Source organism: Pteropus medius, unplaced genomic scaffold (assembly GCF_902729225.1).
Source record: "Pteropus medius unplaced genomic scaffold, Ma_sr-lr_union100, whole genome shotgun sequence".
Taxonomy (NCBI): Eukaryota; Metazoa; Chordata; class Mammalia; order Chiroptera; family Pteropodidae; genus Pteropus; species Pteropus medius.
In genome coordinates, this window is record NW_024340696.1 from 5,618,103 (window position 1) to 5,636,088 (window position 17,986).

The 17,986-nt window shown below is 33.9% G+C and overlaps 1 protein-coding gene across 1 annotated transcript in view; it reads left to right on the forward strand.

The window, feature by feature from the left end:
* Positions 1-17,986, forward strand: part of BBOX1 (gamma-butyrobetaine hydroxylase 1) — a 62,485-nt gene that overhangs the window by 8,170 nt on the left and 36,329 nt on the right. Inside the window, exons 2-3 of the mRNA XM_039866017.1 lie at positions 6,131-6,387; positions 7,559-7,673. Of these exons, the coding sequence (XP_039721951.1) occupies positions 6,169-6,387; positions 7,559-7,673 (334 nt within the window). The 5' untranslated portion in view covers positions 6,131-6,168. The remainder of the gene's footprint in view (positions 1-6,130; positions 6,388-7,558; positions 7,674-17,986) is intronic.

The following is a 17,986-nucleotide window of genomic DNA, read 5'->3' on the forward strand; positions in this document are numbered from 1 at the left end:
ACACACACATACACAGATGGGATGAAATTAAAAGAAAACTATCCCATCAGATAGGAGTCACCCGCAATCCAAGCTCTATTTTTCAGGACAGGAAAAACTAGTTCACCCTATCAAAACCAATGTAATATTTCATAAACTACATGATAATTCTGGAATAAGAAGAAGCCAAATGATAACTAAGTATAAAAAAAATAAACGTGTTCATTTTATAGGTGTTCCTTAATTTAGCAAAGAGGTCCCACTAATACATATATACTTTTTTCTTTTTTTTTCCTTTCTTCAGAAAAACACAAGTTTATCAAATAACTAAATGGCCATGATACTTCAACAGGGCTCAATTTTTTGAACAGGTTGAGTGGACTAAATTGAAATCAGATTTCAACAAATTGCACTCATGTACAAGCCTATAGATTATCAGAAAGAATTTGTTTTCAAATACTGATGATCCTTGATTTTTTCTTTTTTTTAATTTTCATCACATTTCCAAGAAAAGTTAAAGAGGGAAAGTTTTCTCATTTCTTCATGCTTTGTTTTGGATAACCACTTACATCTGTCTAAAGCTGAGAAAAGGATTGTCAAGAGTAGAAATGACCCACCAAATTCCTTCATAGATACTCAAACAATCTAACTTCAGCAACACCCATGTCTTTCCAGTTCTTCCACACTCTCTAATGTGCCTAGGGCACCCTCCCATCAGCCACAGTCCTGATGTCACTATATCTCTTGAAATACCCTCCTCAGGATATCCATTTGGCCAGGTGGTTTGGGGGAAAGAGTCTTGGGTTCCTCTAATGTCTGAAAAAGTGCTTTTCCCTCTCCAGTTCAAATATGCTCTATAGAAGAAGGGGAAAAATGAAAATGAAAAAAAGAGAGAGAGAGAAATCTTAAAGTGACAGGTTAGATTATAATTAGCATTTGATGGTACAGATGTCTGTAGGTGTGGTCACTTCGACAGTAAGTAGGACTTAGGCACAGTGCCATTTTAAGTACAGAAACAATGTTTATTGTGGTGTAAAATGCTCCTTTCCAACAACGTATCTATTAAGAATCAATATACATTATTTCCAGTTTTATAAAAATTCTTTCAACCAAAACATTTCAAACCCATTAATGAAGACATTATTGAAAATGAGTTGATTTTAGAATATACACCAATACACATGAAACTTTGATGATAAAAATAAATGAGAATTTTTTTTCTTGATTGTCTTATTCACTAGAAGAACTTAAGATGGCTTCTACTATCATCTCTATGGTAATATCCCTAACCTCTTTCTTCTGCTGCTTATTTGGATAATTGCAGATTTTTCATTAGGTTGTAATGAAGATTCAATGAGTTATTGTACATGAAGTACTTAAAACAATGACTGACATGAAGAAGGCATTCAGTAAATGTAAACTGTTACTTTTACTATTATTACTATTATTGTAACCTTACCATCAATATAATTAAAATAAATATTCTTATTTTAGAACCAAATTAGTTGTACTAGCATAAGATCCCATAAGCAGTTACCACTATTCTTTAAAACTCTCAAGGTAAAAAAATAATAATAATAATAAAGCAAAAATGAAAAATCTTCTAGATATTCACTACCTTCATAGAAGGTACTAATTTTTCTGGTTTTTTTTTTTTTTTTGTACTGGAAATATTACATCTATGGTATCTTATATAATTTAGATCCCAATACTTTGAAAGACACTTCTAAACTGGAATACATCCTGAAAGGTACAGAATCCAGATATCATGTCTTATGAAAAATCATATGAAAAATTGAGTAAATTTAGAGGAGAGGATAAAGGGGACACATGATTATAGTCTACTTTAAATAAAGGACTATTATTGTGGGATAAATACATCCTACAGTCTTTTGAAAAATCAGGCCAGGACCAATTTGTAAAATGTATTTTCTTTCAAGATGATAGTAATAACCAGTATTTATTGGGCAGCACCAAGCACTGTGCTAAATGCTTTATATACATCATGTCATGTAATCCTCAATCACTGTGCTGAACTGCTTCTCTAAGGGAAAGAAGTCACAGACCGTGTGCCCACTCTATGCCAGGTGTTGAGTGTATCATTATATCAGTTTCCTTCTTAAACAATTTTACTTGTAAATGTCATATGTGACCAACATAAATAGTCAAACAACCCAAAGTTATATAATGTGAAACGAAAACAAGACAAAACCTCTTTCTCCATATTAACCTATGTGACAATTTGTACTCTTCCATAATTAAAAAAGTAATTATATCTGAAGCAATATAAACATAATATCTGAACATTGTAAATTTTTATTTAATAGCTTAATAAAAATGTAAAATGTATTTACAAAAGTAGATATGTTCTCCGCATAAAAAAGATAAGCTTGAAAGCTATATATGTTTATTCTGTCTATGTTGATATTTTGAGATATCTTTTGCCTTTGATTCTTGACAAGTAATTTTAGCAAGTGAATAATCCATCAGTTTATAAATAAAGCAGATTAAATACGTAAAAGAATAACAAGATAAACAAAATAGAATATATGTGTATAATTTCTCCTGCTTCTATTTTGCCTCTGGGTTCTCCATCATCCCCATTGACATTTTTTGCTGTGAAACCAGAATCTTCTCTATCTCTCTGTCTGCTTGCCACCCACTGAAAAAGCATAGCCTTGTGGAAAGAAGAAAACTTGGTATATTTGCCTGCCTGGTAAACATATCCACATTTACAAATGGGTATCCATGTGAAAAACTGTGTTATGTATTGCATTTCTTGATCATCTTTAATAGATTATAGTAATTGCTCTTTTTAAGCAAGCTCATAGAAGAATTTGTTTCTTATAAAAGCATGAAACAAAGTCATTCTCTATAAAATGACTTTTAATAAAAGAGCCAAAGAAAACAAAAATTTATGAGGACATAAACTGAGGAGCAATTTCAAATATAACTTTGCAGCATTTCACATCTATCCTCCTCCCTTTTCATTCTACACTTTCATTCCCACTGTTTTCATTTATTCTTAATCTGAATTACTATGAAATGCTTCAAACAATTTCTCTAATTCTAGTCCTTTTACCTGCTTCCAATACACCATAACTGTCAATATTATCCCCCTTGTCAATATCCTGTCTGAAAAAATATTTTAAATTTTCCATTTATAACAGAACAAAGCCCAAACACTTTTGGGCATGATCTGGTAATGATACACCTTTTAATTTCTTTTAACCTGTTCTCTCTCATAGCCTTTTGCTCCAAGTAGTTTCTATTGTTCAAACTCCATACTTCTAAATTGTAGTTCCTTGGCTCACTCTGCCCCCTCTCCTTGGAATGACCTTTCACAGATATTTCTCTTGTGATCCAACCTATCTGTATCCAGAAAAGCTGGCAAATAGAAGTTTACTCCTAAGTAAGGAATTTATTTTTCTTGTGTAAAAACAAGTCCAGACATGACTGTCCAGTACCGGTAATATGATTTCACAGAACCATGGGGAGCCCGGGCTTTTTAGATTTTTGTCTTCTGCCTTTTGCCTCATGTTCGCGAAATAACTGCTTCAACACCAATACCACATCTACATTCCAGGCAGGAAAAATCGAAAAGAGAAAACATCATAGGGTAGCTAACTCTATCTCCTTTGTAAAAAGTTCTCCATCCAGTGACTTCCAAATATATTTGATTGGCTAATAGTATATCACACACTAATCTTAGCTACAAGGGAAGTGGTGAAATATAGCTGATTACTAGTCACATGCTTGCTTGAAGAAATCAATGTTGTATTAGTGAGGAAGGAAAATAAGATGAAATCAATATGTATTCAGCAGCATTAGTCATAAATCCTTTAAGACTTACTCAAATAGCCATCTTCTCTAAAGAAGTGTCCTGGAGCCTCTCAGACAACTATCAATGCCATTTGTACCTAGCTTTACTTTTGTTTACTTTCATAATTATCTCACTTTTCCTTATGGTCTGGAAATTCATGGTGTTCTTTGTACCCTCTAGTACAGCAGGCACAAAGAAGATACCTAGTATATATTTGAATGATAAGTTTAACTTTATATGTGATAAGAAAAAAGAGAACCATTTTCTATATTTAAGTATTGTTATAGTCCACTGTAGTAAAAGCATGACTTAGATAACTTGATCAAGGATGGGCAAACTACAGTCTGTGGGCCAAATATGGTCTACAATCTGTTTTTCTATAGCCCATGAGGTTGTATAAGAATGTACACATTCTTATAGTGTTTGAAAAAATAAAACAAGAATATGCAATAGCCTGAAATATGTCCTATTTGCCCTTTTACCAAAAAATATTTGCCAATTCCTGACTTAGATAAAAATTTACTACAGTTCTCCATTTTGTCCTGTGTGTCATGTGTTATTTTTTAAAAATGGTTATATTATCCCATACTTACTGGAATCCTCACTGTCCTTTGAAACCACTTATATGAGAAAAACTACTAGCATCTCCTTCTATCAGGAAACTAAACTCCCTACCCATTCCACAGAGAATCTGATATTTGGATTTCTCGAGGGCCCCTTACTCAAATCTGTGAGCTAAATGCCCAGGTTTGAACTCAATTTTATTTTTAATGATATTTTTAGGTAATAGTGCTCATCTATTGCTATATACATTATTAAGAAAAAAGAGGTGGGAGTTCCCAAGTAGGAATAAGCTTGAAGCCCAATGAATGGTGTTTTCTCTTCATTATTGGATAACTTTAGAGTGATTAGCTAAATGGAGAAAACAGTCTTTTTTTTTTTTTTCCATCTTGGCTGTGCTTCATAACCTGACTAAATTATTCAAGCTAATGATTTGAGTATATGTAAAACAATCACCTAAAATCTGCTTTATTTTAATGTTTTACAAAGTATTTTTAAGTTCTTTTAATAATGTATAAAGTCTTCTTATTTATAAGTTCAAGAAAGACAGGGAGCTATTTGTCTTGCTTGTCATTGAACCTTCCATTGTCTACTGCAGTGACTAGTACATAGAAGATACTTGTTGAGCAGTCACTGTACGTGTGTGTTTGTGTATTTATATGTATCCATGTATCTGCCTCCCTTTCATCCCGAGACAATGAAGTCTTGTTTCCATTGTCACATGTCACCTTCTATTAATGATGAGCTAATCGTAATATGAAAGAAGTTAAGAAGTTCTACTTGCAGATAAATTCTGCTTTTTCCATATAAATTTTATTTCTTCCATATAAGTTGAGAGTCCTGAAAAATAATATATGAAAAAAGTGAGATTTAGAACATCGACATGTTTACTGAAGGTGAAATGTGTCATCATTATTGGACTCAGAACCAACATCAAGGTGCTCAGCCCATAATACCATGATGCCTCTCTTTCACTTGATTTCCTTTCCTGTAAATACTGCATGTTTTCAAGTTTGGTGGATTTCTTAATAAAAAGATAATGTATTCCCAAGTAAAGTGGAGGTCTGTGAAAGTACTCAGTAAAGGTTTAGAGTAAACTAACCAAAATATCAAGGCACACTCTACTGAATTAGAAAATTTCAGAAAACAAACCAAATGAGTTCCTTGCAGAGCCTAGGAACTTTTATATTGCTTTGAGAAAATGTACTATATATGTAAAAATAAATAAATAAATTACAGACTAGAAAAAGTACAACATACTGGATTATACTACCTCTGAAAATAAATAAATTACATTAGTAGTCCCCTTATTAGAACAAGTTTTCTAATTTAGTGTCATAGAAGCATTTTTTTTTTTCAAAAAGCCTGGGCAATTAGGCATCAGTTAAAATAACACAGGTATAATTATTATGCTCTCAATTTGTGGATCATTCTTCACTCTTAAAAAATTCCAGAGCTTATATACAAAGTGCATATGTCATTGGTTCTAAACTTATCTAAAATGTCTGTGAGAAAAAACAAGAAATTCTTTTCATCTGGATCCTGATGCAGTACATTTATCTTATTGACTTTTAGTCACTGTATTTCTGTTTACAGTGTATGAAATACTCTCATCAGAACAAAGTTCCCAGCATTGATGAGTCAAACTGCAAACTGGCAGATAAGCAAAATAACTGAAGCCAGAGCCCACTTGAATTGTTCACACTCTTAGATGTCAAGTTCAGACCCGGTCTGCCGGGGATTTCTTTTAACACTGATTTGTCATAGCAGGCAGCTGACAAGATTTACCTGCAAGGACCAAAAACATGAATTGTGCCATCCAGAAGGCAGAAGTGCTGGATGGGGCTCATTTAATGCAGATCCTCTGGCATGACGGTGAAGAGTCCTTCTACCCAGCCGTGTGGCTGAGAGACAACTGCCAGTGCCCCAACTGCTACCTGGATTCTGCAAAAGCGCGGAAACTTCTCGTGGAAGCTCTTGATGTGAATATTGGTATTAAAGATTTGATGTTTGACAGAAAAAAGGTAATTATCTCTAAATCATTTCTCCCTTCTCTCCCAAGATAAAATGGCTAGTCTCCAATAATTTAAATAATAAATTATTTTTTCACTTGATTGTATGTATTATGTTTGTATAGGGCTTGGTGCAAAGTAAGCATGATCAGTAAATGAAAGATTCTGTTATTACTATTTTTATTATTACTACTATTTTTAATAAAATTTACAGTGTTGCTCATTATTTCTTCAGCAAGTGAGAGCTTGAAGATACAATCAAACTATCTCAATAAAAAGAATGCTCTGGGCCTCAGAATATTCATCTGTAAAATAGGGATACTAACAGAATTTGTTCAGAAAGATAATGTGAGGATTCAATGAGATAATATGGGTAAAAATGTTTAACACAGTGCCTGGCATATAGTAAGCACTCAAGAACTTGTATATTTGTTAGTCAAATTAGTGAATAGATGTGCAAGGCTTGTTCTAGAATGCCCCAAATCATAACTCTCAAAACCACAAATTAGATGGGGCTACCACCCTGTGTTATTCCCAGATTTACTAGGATAGTTACCAGAAAAGTGAATGTGACCAGCAAGGTCATCCTCTCCCCACTCTTGTCTTCATCTCCCCTCCAGGACTTAACTCCCAGCATTCATGGCTTGCTAGTTGTATGACCATATAAATAGTATTTGCTCTCACTTTTCTCACCCAAGAAATGTGAAGAATAGTAGTACCTTCTCCCTAGAGTTGCATGAGGATTAATGAGTTATGTTTGTAGTGCTCATTATACAGTATGCACTCATGATGGTGTTATTTTGTGTTATTATTATTATTATCTGCCTGATCACCATCATTACTATTTCTGATATTCTTGGCAGGAATGTTAGGTAACATCTAACTTCAAATCATCACAGAAAGTTTGGGAACCAGAGGTTTAGAGGATAGAGAATTTCAGATCTAGCTACGTGTTATTTCTTGTGTGATATTCAAGGGGCCTCGAACCTAAGATTTATCCCCTAGACTTCCAATTTCTTTGTTTTCCAAAACCTTATTCTACACCTGTGAATACATAGGTTAAAATAGGAAGAAAAATGGATTCCCTGATTATCTTAAATAACATTAACAGGATAATAGTAGAAAACTGAAATATATAGAAATATAATGTACATATACATGATATTTGCTTTCTTGTTACAAGGTTCATATCACATGGCCAAATGAGCATTTCAGTGATTTTGAAGCTGACTGGCTGAAGAAAAGATGCTTTTCGCAGCATGCCAGAGAAAAACTCCAAAGAGAATTGTTTTTGCCAGGTAACTTTGCCATAGTCTTCAATGTCTTTTAAAATTCATGTGGTTAGAATTTGCTCAGAAGCAAATTCAAACCCTTGTGCTTGGTTAAAGTATTACGGTAATTTATGTAAAATGTTGAATGATCATTTGGATAGGAATGAAAAGAAATATAGACTAGTTCTAGACATTCTAGAGACAGAAAGAAAAGAAGTACAGCAAACTTTTTATCCTTGTCATATATTGGAAAACCTGGCACACCACAGATACTCTGTAAGTGTTGACTGCAAAGGAGTAGAACAAACCAGAGTCAGACTTGCCATTCTTAATATTTTATCTAAGTCCAGTAAAACACTAAATCAACAAAGAGGGAATTCCTAACCTGGTACCCATAGATAAAATTATGTGATCCATGAACCCCATGAAATGATATACAGCATTGAGTATGTTTATGAGTGTGAGTGTGAGTGTGAGTGTGTGTGTGTGTACGCGCGCACATGCACGCGTGCACATGTACACAGCAAATTTGCTTGAGGAGAGTTTATATGAGTCTCAGGGGAATATGTGACATTTTCAGAAAATCTGCAATAGATGGATTTGATGGAAAAAGAAGACTTTATTCTTGAGTGGAAAGACAAAATAAAATAGTATAGGTAGAAAGTTCTTTTTAAAGTATGACTTTTAGGAGATACACAAATAATTACAGCTCGAGCAGAGGCACTAGAGAAAAGTTAGAACTGTTTATAATTTACTCTTTGTATTTTGAAGATTTGTGTTATAAGATTATGTGGGTCACAAGCAAATTCTAAAAACATGATGATTCTTACATATTTACTAGAATCTTGACTTCTACAAACACACTAACGAGATGAGTTTTCCTGAACTTTCTTTTCCACTGTTAATCAGAAATATTGGACCTCTGCTTCTTTGAGCAACTGACGAGCCTTATTGAATTTTGTAATGCCTCTCTGGGAATTGCGGGTCACACCCCAAGATAGAGATATTACCTTACTCCTTTCAAATCTGAAATTCTCAAACATGTGTGGTAACTCTCTGTGGTTTTAAATGCTAGTCTTACAACAGTTTACTGGGTACATTGATGTTATTGATCAACCAACTTGAACCACACAGCTTCACCTCGTCCTATGATTACCAGTAGGGTATGATATTGTCCCCTTCCAGTTCAAGTATAGGCCAGTCTGGTCAAGAACTTGGTTCCTCCACTCCGTTAGTCTCAACATCCTGACAACTGACAAGATTGTGTTCTAGTGCTTTCCGTCTAAACCATCAGGAATCCATTTTGCTCTTTATCTAGCCCAGCCAGCTGGTGGAATCCACTTGGATATCCAGGGGAACATGTTTTTCTGCCTTCCCACAGTGAGTGCACTGCTAGATTCTTCAAGGAGTCTTCAGTTACATAATTGAGTAGCAGCTGGGTCAAATAGCAGAATCACAAATGTATTATTATTTTTATTTATTTTAGATTTCTTCTAGTACTCAAAATATTTTTCCTTAGCTATGCCCTAATTTTGTAATCCTATCGGATTTTACTTTCATTTCCTTCAAGCTCTTCTTTTGATTATTTCAGGGAATAAAAGCCAACTTTTTATTATTACAGCTTAAGCTTTTAAGTATTGTAAAAGGATCTGGCCACTCCCTCCATTAATATTTCTTGATGAGTGCAGTTTATAGCTAGCATTTCTCAATACTATCAGGTAGTAGCAAAATGGAAATGATACTACACTCAGTTAAGTAATGGAAAAAACTAGTCACACTGACAAACTGCAATTGTGAATAATATAAGTAGAACTGGCTGCTATTTAGACACTGGAAAATATTTTAATGGTTTAAAACAAGATCAGATTTTGAAATATATTCTCAAGCTGTGCAGTTGGTGTGTTAAAGAAGAAATTAATGGGCCATTTTGGAAGATTGCTTCTATGGCTTTTTGCCTGTAAAATTTGACACCTTATATCATGCCATTGAATATGAACATGTAAACGAACTCAGTTACACTTGTGAAAGTATTTTGATTTCAGTCCTCAGTGAAAATGTTTCCTCTTCTGCTCTTTCCTTAGAATGAGAAAAGCCTTTTAAAATCTGGTGTCAAGATGCAGGCAACTGTTCCTTGATCTTCCCTTGACACTAGATATTGAACTCAAAAATGAAAAGACTAATGATAATCAGATAGAAAAAAAAACTCTTGTATGGGACAGACACAGCTGGAAGGAAAACATGGATAATAATCATTTCTTCATAAATTTCTGTTTAGCTACACATGTATTGGTCACTTATTTTGTGCTAGAATCTCTATAAGGAAATACCAAGTTTAAAAAAGACATGGATTCTGTCTGTGAGGATTTATCAAGCCCAGGAGGGGACACTAGCCATGAAAACAAATAAATATAATACATTACTTTCAGTACATCACGGCATGCATAGAAGTGTAGTTATAACATAAAGGAAGGACTCTGAAGAGATAAGGAACTTGTCCTCAAAAGGGAAGTTTGAACTGGGTTTTGAAGAATCAGTTTGTCAGGCAAACACAGAAAGTAAGTAAATTCTCAACAGAGAAAGGCATGTGGAAAATCACAGAAGTATAAAATAGCAGGGTAGGTTTAGAAAACTGTAATTAGTTTAATACTGGTGAAGTGAAAATTGTTAGGCTACAGAGAAAAAGGAAGGGGCCAAACCATGAAGAGACTTCAGTGCCCTACTACGAGTCTCGGGCCTAAACTCTTACACAAGGACATTTTCCAACATAGAGCTCAGGCATATTCCTTTCTATTAGCTCCCAGGCTGATTGCATAAAGGCAGAGAAACAAGTTTAAATCTTTATAAATTTAAGGAGAAGATTGCTTCATTTTTTAGGATGTATGTTACATTTTCAGAAATTTGTATTTCTGATTTTGACCAAGGGCATAAATTTTTCAAATGCCTACAAGTTAGCTCCATTTTACTCCCTTTACATTTCTCCCCTCCTCCAGTATACCCTGTCGGTTCTTGGTTTGTGTTTATTTTACAAAAGACGGTGAAGGGATTGGATGTGTGTTGTAGAAAGGTCTTGGTCTGGTCATCTGTGTTTGTTGGACAGGGAAAGACTATGAGAAGGGTGACCACAGCATGGCCCAGAAAAGATCCTATAAAAAACACTGAGATTAAACAAGGGAAGTAGCAGAGAAGAAGTAGGTAAGATTTGTATTCAAGAGAAACACAGATTGACCTGTAGGACAGGAGGTTACTGGCCCTGTTCTTTAATCCTTATCAACTTAAAATCTAATTTTTTAAAACTACCATGTGAATGTACCCAAACATATGGGTGAAAATTGAACTCTTTAAGAACACTTTGGAAATATCAAGACTTTGTTTTATGAAATTGTATTTTACCTTCCATGTGAACATGATATAATTATACACTTATTTTTGTGACTAATTTCAATATGCAAAATTCCCATAATACAATCCATGAGAATGAAATGAAAAACTCAACATTCGATATGATCTTACATATATATAAACGTAAAAATTTGTTCTATTTAACACTCCACATCATAAACGCTTGCTTTCCTATGTATCTCTTTGAATTGGTATTGAAATATTTGCATATTATCCTCTGATTTTAATAATATTTGTTACTGCAAATTGGGATTTTAAAAATTGTAATTTGAAGAATATTTTTCCCATGGAAGCAGTCTGCTCTATCTTCTCAGCAATCTAGGGACTGAGTACATCGCACCATCAGAAAAGAACATTTCCTCTCAATTTGATATGTCCCTCTTACAGCAGAGTAAATCTTTTCTTGTCTACTTTATCAGATTACAACCCTTTAGTCCATAGCCCTAACCCCCTCCTTTGTTTCAAAAGAAACATGCCAGAAGAGGGAATGAAAACTCTCAAATAACTGTCAGAACCCTCTAAAATCTTTGAGCTTTACATATAGAGAAAAAAACTGAGCTCCCCTTTCTTGCAGAGGGCCATGTGTTTCCTTGAAAATGAAAATTTTTATTGTAGTGCAAAAGCAGAGTTGTTTTGGTGCAGAGGCTATGCTTACAAAAAAAAAAAAAAGCAAAATATCACTGTCCTTTTTTTAATTAGTAAGTAACGTACACAATAAATATGCCTAACTTCCATGTGATAGTTCACTCCTGTGTCTAAGCTTAACCTCCTCCTTTGTTTCAAAAGAAACAAAGGACAGTTCACTCCTGTGTCTATCCCTCACCATACACCCATTCTCGAACCCCCAGAGGTGGGAGTCTGCAATATAAGGCAGAGATTGAGTAAGGGTATTTGTTTCACATATTGCTTGTTAATTATAAAAAGGTCTGAGAAGTTGTTGTTTTCAGGCTGTCTTAGAATGTCTCAACTGTATCAGGCCTGCCAGACCAGAATGACTTCAGAATAGCTCTGTTAAAAAAAGCTGCATCAGAACAATTAAGCCATCATGTCGCATACCCAAATATATTATTCCCTTCCCAGGGAAAACCAAATACAGATTCCTTCCCTGAGGACATCCAGGCTCACTCTCTGATGCACAGGACAGAGAATAGCTCAAAGTCTTCTTATGTTTAAGAAACAAGTCTCTATTCTGTTTTTCCTATTATATGTGAAAAGGACCTAATGACTTCCAGAGAAATGTCTTTGGGATTTTGATAGAATGAATACTGGTGTTTTAAATGTCTGTGAGTTTAAAAATGCATATTTTTGCTTCATTTTTCCTCTGTGTAATATTGATATCTTCCAGTGTCTTCTATTCTTTTCTGAATTACATATCATTTATTATTATACTCAATTTCTACAATGTACTTGGTACACTTGGGCATACTATCTAAAGGTTCTAACATCCTAGATGAGATGGGACCACTCTTGCTCTGTCAATAAGCCTAATATGGAGGACCGACAGCCTGAGAATTGTCCTGTAGTGCCCTATACTCTTAATGGTTGTTACCTATCTGGAGGTTATTCCCACAGCTATCTGCCTAGTTTCTGGTTTCACTTGTAAACTCTAGGTAAGATCTTCTTCCTTTCACCTTTTTAAATCTCCATCCATATTCCCAGCTTGAAAACACACATGCTCAGAAATAAATATTAAAGATAAGTCTATTTTACACTGGGATATATTAGAGTAATACCAAATGAAAAACCTGTATACTACATCTGTTACTTTAAAAAAAAAAAATTCTTAAGTAAGAGTCATTCATTATATTTAATCAATTATATCTTTTTAAAAAATCTTTTTTGTTACTTAACAACTTCATGAAACAAAGTATTATAGTATCATCCAATGTCAGTGCTAAACAGGACATTATAAAGCTGGTGTCTTTAAAAAACTAGTGTCTTAAGAGAGCTGCATAGGAATATCCTAAATTCACCTCCTCCCACGGACATACCAAATCTGAAAAAGATGCTTCCCTCTGAAAAAGACCTGAAAATTATCTAAACAGCTCCTCCACAACAAAGGATAAAAGGACCACATAGAGGCAAGTAAGAGAGAAAAAGACATTGACTCACCAAAACCCCACCCCCAGCGGCAACTCACAATCAGGAGGAGTCTCACACACATAGAGCATCTCTCTGAGGGATGAAGGATTTGTGCCCCACAATAGGTACACCAATGCTTAGGCCCTGCACCAAAGAGACAACAACATCTGGCATTGAAAACCAACTAGACTTATGTCCAGGAGACCCAAAAGGCTGTAAGGAATGGTAAGTCCCCTCTTATAGGGCTCATGTGCAGACTCACCCCAGCATCCAAAGCAAAAGCAGTAGTTTAAAAAGCACCTAGATCATAGGTGAGGGAGATTCAATAGTTAATTTTAAAAGCATCTGTCACAGGTACAAGGGTTTATTGATACTTTCACTAAGGGCGAAGGTGCTGGTGGGCACCATTTTCACTCTCTCACTTCACCTTGCTAGCTATAGAGGGCTTGCCACACACTCAGGCTATGCTTCTACCAGCTGAAGCCAGTTGGCTTGCCCCATCCACGCATTCTCCCACAGCCCACTGCAGACTTTGAGCTTACCCTGATCCTGAGCCCCCCTGTGTCACTGCTGAAGCCAGCAGGCATGTGAAATCCACACAGGGGATGCTCCTTGAGTACCTGGTTCTAGTGGCCAGGAGAGATTATATTGCTAGGACACACAGGACTAAAACAATCAAAGAGATAGTTTGGGGCAGACTACCACCCCAGGGCACAGCATAGACAGTAGGGTTTGGGACATACCTCAACAACTGAGACCAATTAAGAATAAATCAGGCTGCTTAGACAATCACAAGGTCAAGACACATCAAGAGCTAGGCAAAATCAAATAATATGGTTCATTGCCTACACAAGTCTACTTCTTCAAGACTGAGAGAGGTAGCTATTTCACCCAATACATACAAACAAACACAGAGAGACAAACAAAATGAAGAAATAGAGAAATATGTTCCAAACAAACAATCAAACAAACAAAACAACAAGATAAAACCTCAGAAAATATATTTAATAAAATAGAGATAAATAATTTACCTGAATAAGAGTTTAAAGTAACAGTCATAAAGATGTTCACTGAACTCAGGAAAAAAGTAGATGAACAACAGTTAGAACTTCAAAAAAGAGATAGAAAATATAAGAAAGTACCAAAGAGAAGTCTAAGAGCCAATGAATACAATAATTTAACTAAAAAATATATTGGAGAGTTTCAACAGCAGACTAAGTAAAGTAGAAGAAGGGATCAAAGACTTGAAAGACAAGACAATGGAACTCACCCGAACAGGGCAGCAAAAAGAAAAAAGAATTTTAAAAAGTGAAGATAGCTTAAAGGGACCTGTAGAACAACATCAAGAAGAATAATATTCACATTATAGGGAGAACATGGCAGAAAACATATTCGAAGAAATCATGGCTGAAAATTTTCCTAATTTGGGAAAGAAAGAAAGAAGACATCAGGTCCAAGAATCACAGAGAATCCCAAAAAAAGATGAACCCGAAGAGATCTATAACAAGATATTATAATTAAAATGTCAAAGTTAAAGATAATCTTAAAACAGCAAGAAAAAACTTGTCATGTACAAGAGAATCCCAACAAGACCATCGACTGATTTTTCAGCAGAAACTGCATGTCAGAAGGAAGTGGCATGATATACCCAAAGTGCTGGGAAAAAAAAGACTTCTAACCAAGAATACTCTTCTCAGCAAGGTTATCATTCAGAATTGAAAGAGAAAATTTTTCAGACAAGTAAAAGCTAAAGAAGTTTATCACCACTAATGCAAACTTACAAAAATGTTAAAGGGACTTCTTTAAACTGAAAAGAAAAGGCACTAAATAGTAACAAGAAAACATATGAAAGTAAAAGTCTTACTGGTAAAGGCAACTATATAGTAAAGATAGTAGATTCACCACATACAAGGATAGTATGAAGATTAAAAGAAAAAAATAGTAAAATCTACTATAACTGGAATATTTAGTTAAAGGATACACAAAATAAATTATAAAATATGATATCAAAAGCAAAACGTGTGGATGAGGAGTAAAATTGTAGAGTTTTTAGAAGACTTTCAAACATACATAGCTATCAACTTAAAATTAAATGCTCTATATATACACAATTATATGTGAACTTCATGGTAGCTACAACACAAAAACCTATAGCAGATACACAAAAGATGAGAAAGGAATATTAACATAACAGTAAAGAAAGTCATTAAACCAGAAGGGAAGAGAGCAAGAGAAGAGGAAAGGAACAGAGAAAACTACAAAAACATCCAGAAAACAATTAACAAAATTGCAATAAGTACATACCTCTCAATAATTACTTTAAATGTAAGTGAACGAAATTACCCAATCAAAAGATGCAGATTGACTGAATGGATTAAACAAACAAACAAAGAAACAAACAAAAAAACAAGACTCATCTATATATTGCCTGCAAAAGACTCACTTCAGATATAAAAACACACAGAGACTGAAAGTGAAGGGATGAAAAAAGATATTCCATGAAAATGGAAATGAAAAGAATGCTGACATAGCTATACTTAAATCAGACAAAATAGACTTTAAACAAAAACTAATAAAAGACAAAGAAGAGCATTCTATAATGATAAAGAGGTCAATCCAACAAGTAGCAGAATACAAATTCTTTTCAAGTTCACAGGGAACATTCTCGAGGACAGACCACATATTAGGCCACAAAACAAGTCTCAAAAATTTTAAGAAAGTTGATATCATCAAGCATCTTTTCTGACTGAAATGATATGAAACTAGAAGTCAATTAGGAAAAAATTTTAAAAATCACAAATATATAGAGATAAAACAGCAACAAAACAATGAATGGGTAAATGAAAAAACCAAAGGAAAAATTAAAAAATACTTTGAGACAAATAAAAACAGAAAAACAGCATTTCAAAATCTACAGGATGAAGTTTTAAGAGGAAAGTTTATAGAAATACATGCCTACCTCAAGAAACAAACAAAAAGGAATCTCAAATAAACAATCTACCTTTATACTTAAGTGAACTAGAAAAAGAAGAATAACAAAGTCCAATGTGAGTAGAAAGAAGGAAATGATAAAAATCGGAGTGGAAACAAATGAAATAGATAATGAAAAGAAAAACAATAGAAAGGATTAAAAAACTAAGAACTAGTTCTTTGAAAAGATAAGAAAAATTGGAAGCCTTTAGATAGATTAAAAGAGAGAGAGAGAGATGGCTCAAATAAATAAAATCAGAAATGAAAGAGAAGTTATAACTGATGCCACAGAAATATAAAAAGTGATGAGACTATCATAAATAATTATATACCAACAAATTGGACAACCTAGAAGAAATGAATAAATTCATAGACACATACAATCTTCCAAGACTGAATCATGAAGAAATAAAAAAATTGAATAGACCAACTACTAGTAAGAAAGTCGAATTAGTAATCAAAAATCTTCCAACAAAGTCCAGGACCAGAGGGCTTCAGTGATGAATTCTACCATTCAAAGATTTAATAACTATCCTACACGAACACTTTAAAAAATTGGAGAGGGGAAACATTCCCAAACTCATTTTACAAGATCAGCATTACTCCAATACTAAAACTAAACAAGGATGCCACACAAACAAAAAATTACAGGCCAATAACTCTAATAAACTTAGATTTAAGAATCCTCAATGAATGTTAGCAAACCAAATTCAACAATTCAACATGATCAAGTGGGATTTGTCCTAGGGGTGTAAGGATGGTTCAACATCTGCAAATTAATCAACATGATACAGCACATTAATAAAATGAAGGACAGGAATATGATTATCTCAACAGATGTAAAAAAAAATTTGATAAAATTCAACAGTAATTTATAATAAAAAAGCTTAACAAACTGAGTATAGAAAGAACATACCTCAACATAATAAAGTCTAAATATGACAAACCCTCAGCTAAGATCATATCCAATGGTGAAAAGCTGAAAGCTCCCTCTAAGATCAGGTACCAGACAAGAATGCCCACTCTTGCCACTGTTATTGAACATAGTAATGAAGTCCTAACCATAGCAATTAAGTAATAATTTAAAAAAAAAAATCTTCATAAAATAAATGAAAGACATCCAAATTGGAAAAGAAGAAGTAAACTTTCATTATTTGCAGATGACATAGTACTATATATAGAAAACCCTAAAGACTACCAAAAAACTGTTAGAACTAATAAGTGAATTCAGTTAAACTGCAGGATACAAAAGTAATAAACAGAAATCTGTCGCATTTCCATACACTAATAATAAACTATCAGAAAGAGAAATTAAGAAAACAATCCCATTTATACTTGATCGAGAATAATAAAATGCTTAGGAATAAATTTTACCAAAGAGGTAAAAGACCTATACACTGAAAACTATAAGACACTGATGAAAGAAATTGAAGAAACCACAAATAAATGGAAAGATGTTCCATGAGCATGAACTGGAAAAATCAATATTGATAAAAATGTCCATATCCATAAAGCAACCTATAGATTCAATGATATCCCTATCAAAATTCTAATGGCATTTTTCACAGAACAAGAAGAAATAATTCTAAAATGTGTATGGAACCACAAAAGACCCCAACCAGGCAAAGCAGTCTTGAGAAACAAGAACAGAGTTGGAGGTAGCATGCTCCCAGATTTCAAACTACAGTACAAAGCTCTAGCAATCAAAAGAATATGGTATGCACATAAAAACAGACACATAGATAAATGAAACACAGAGAACTGGACAACTACATGAAAAAAATAAAACTAGACCACTGTCCTACACCATACACAAAAGTCAATTAAAAATAGATTAAAGACTTGAATGTATGACCTAAAACCATAAAACTCCTAGAAGAAATCTGGTA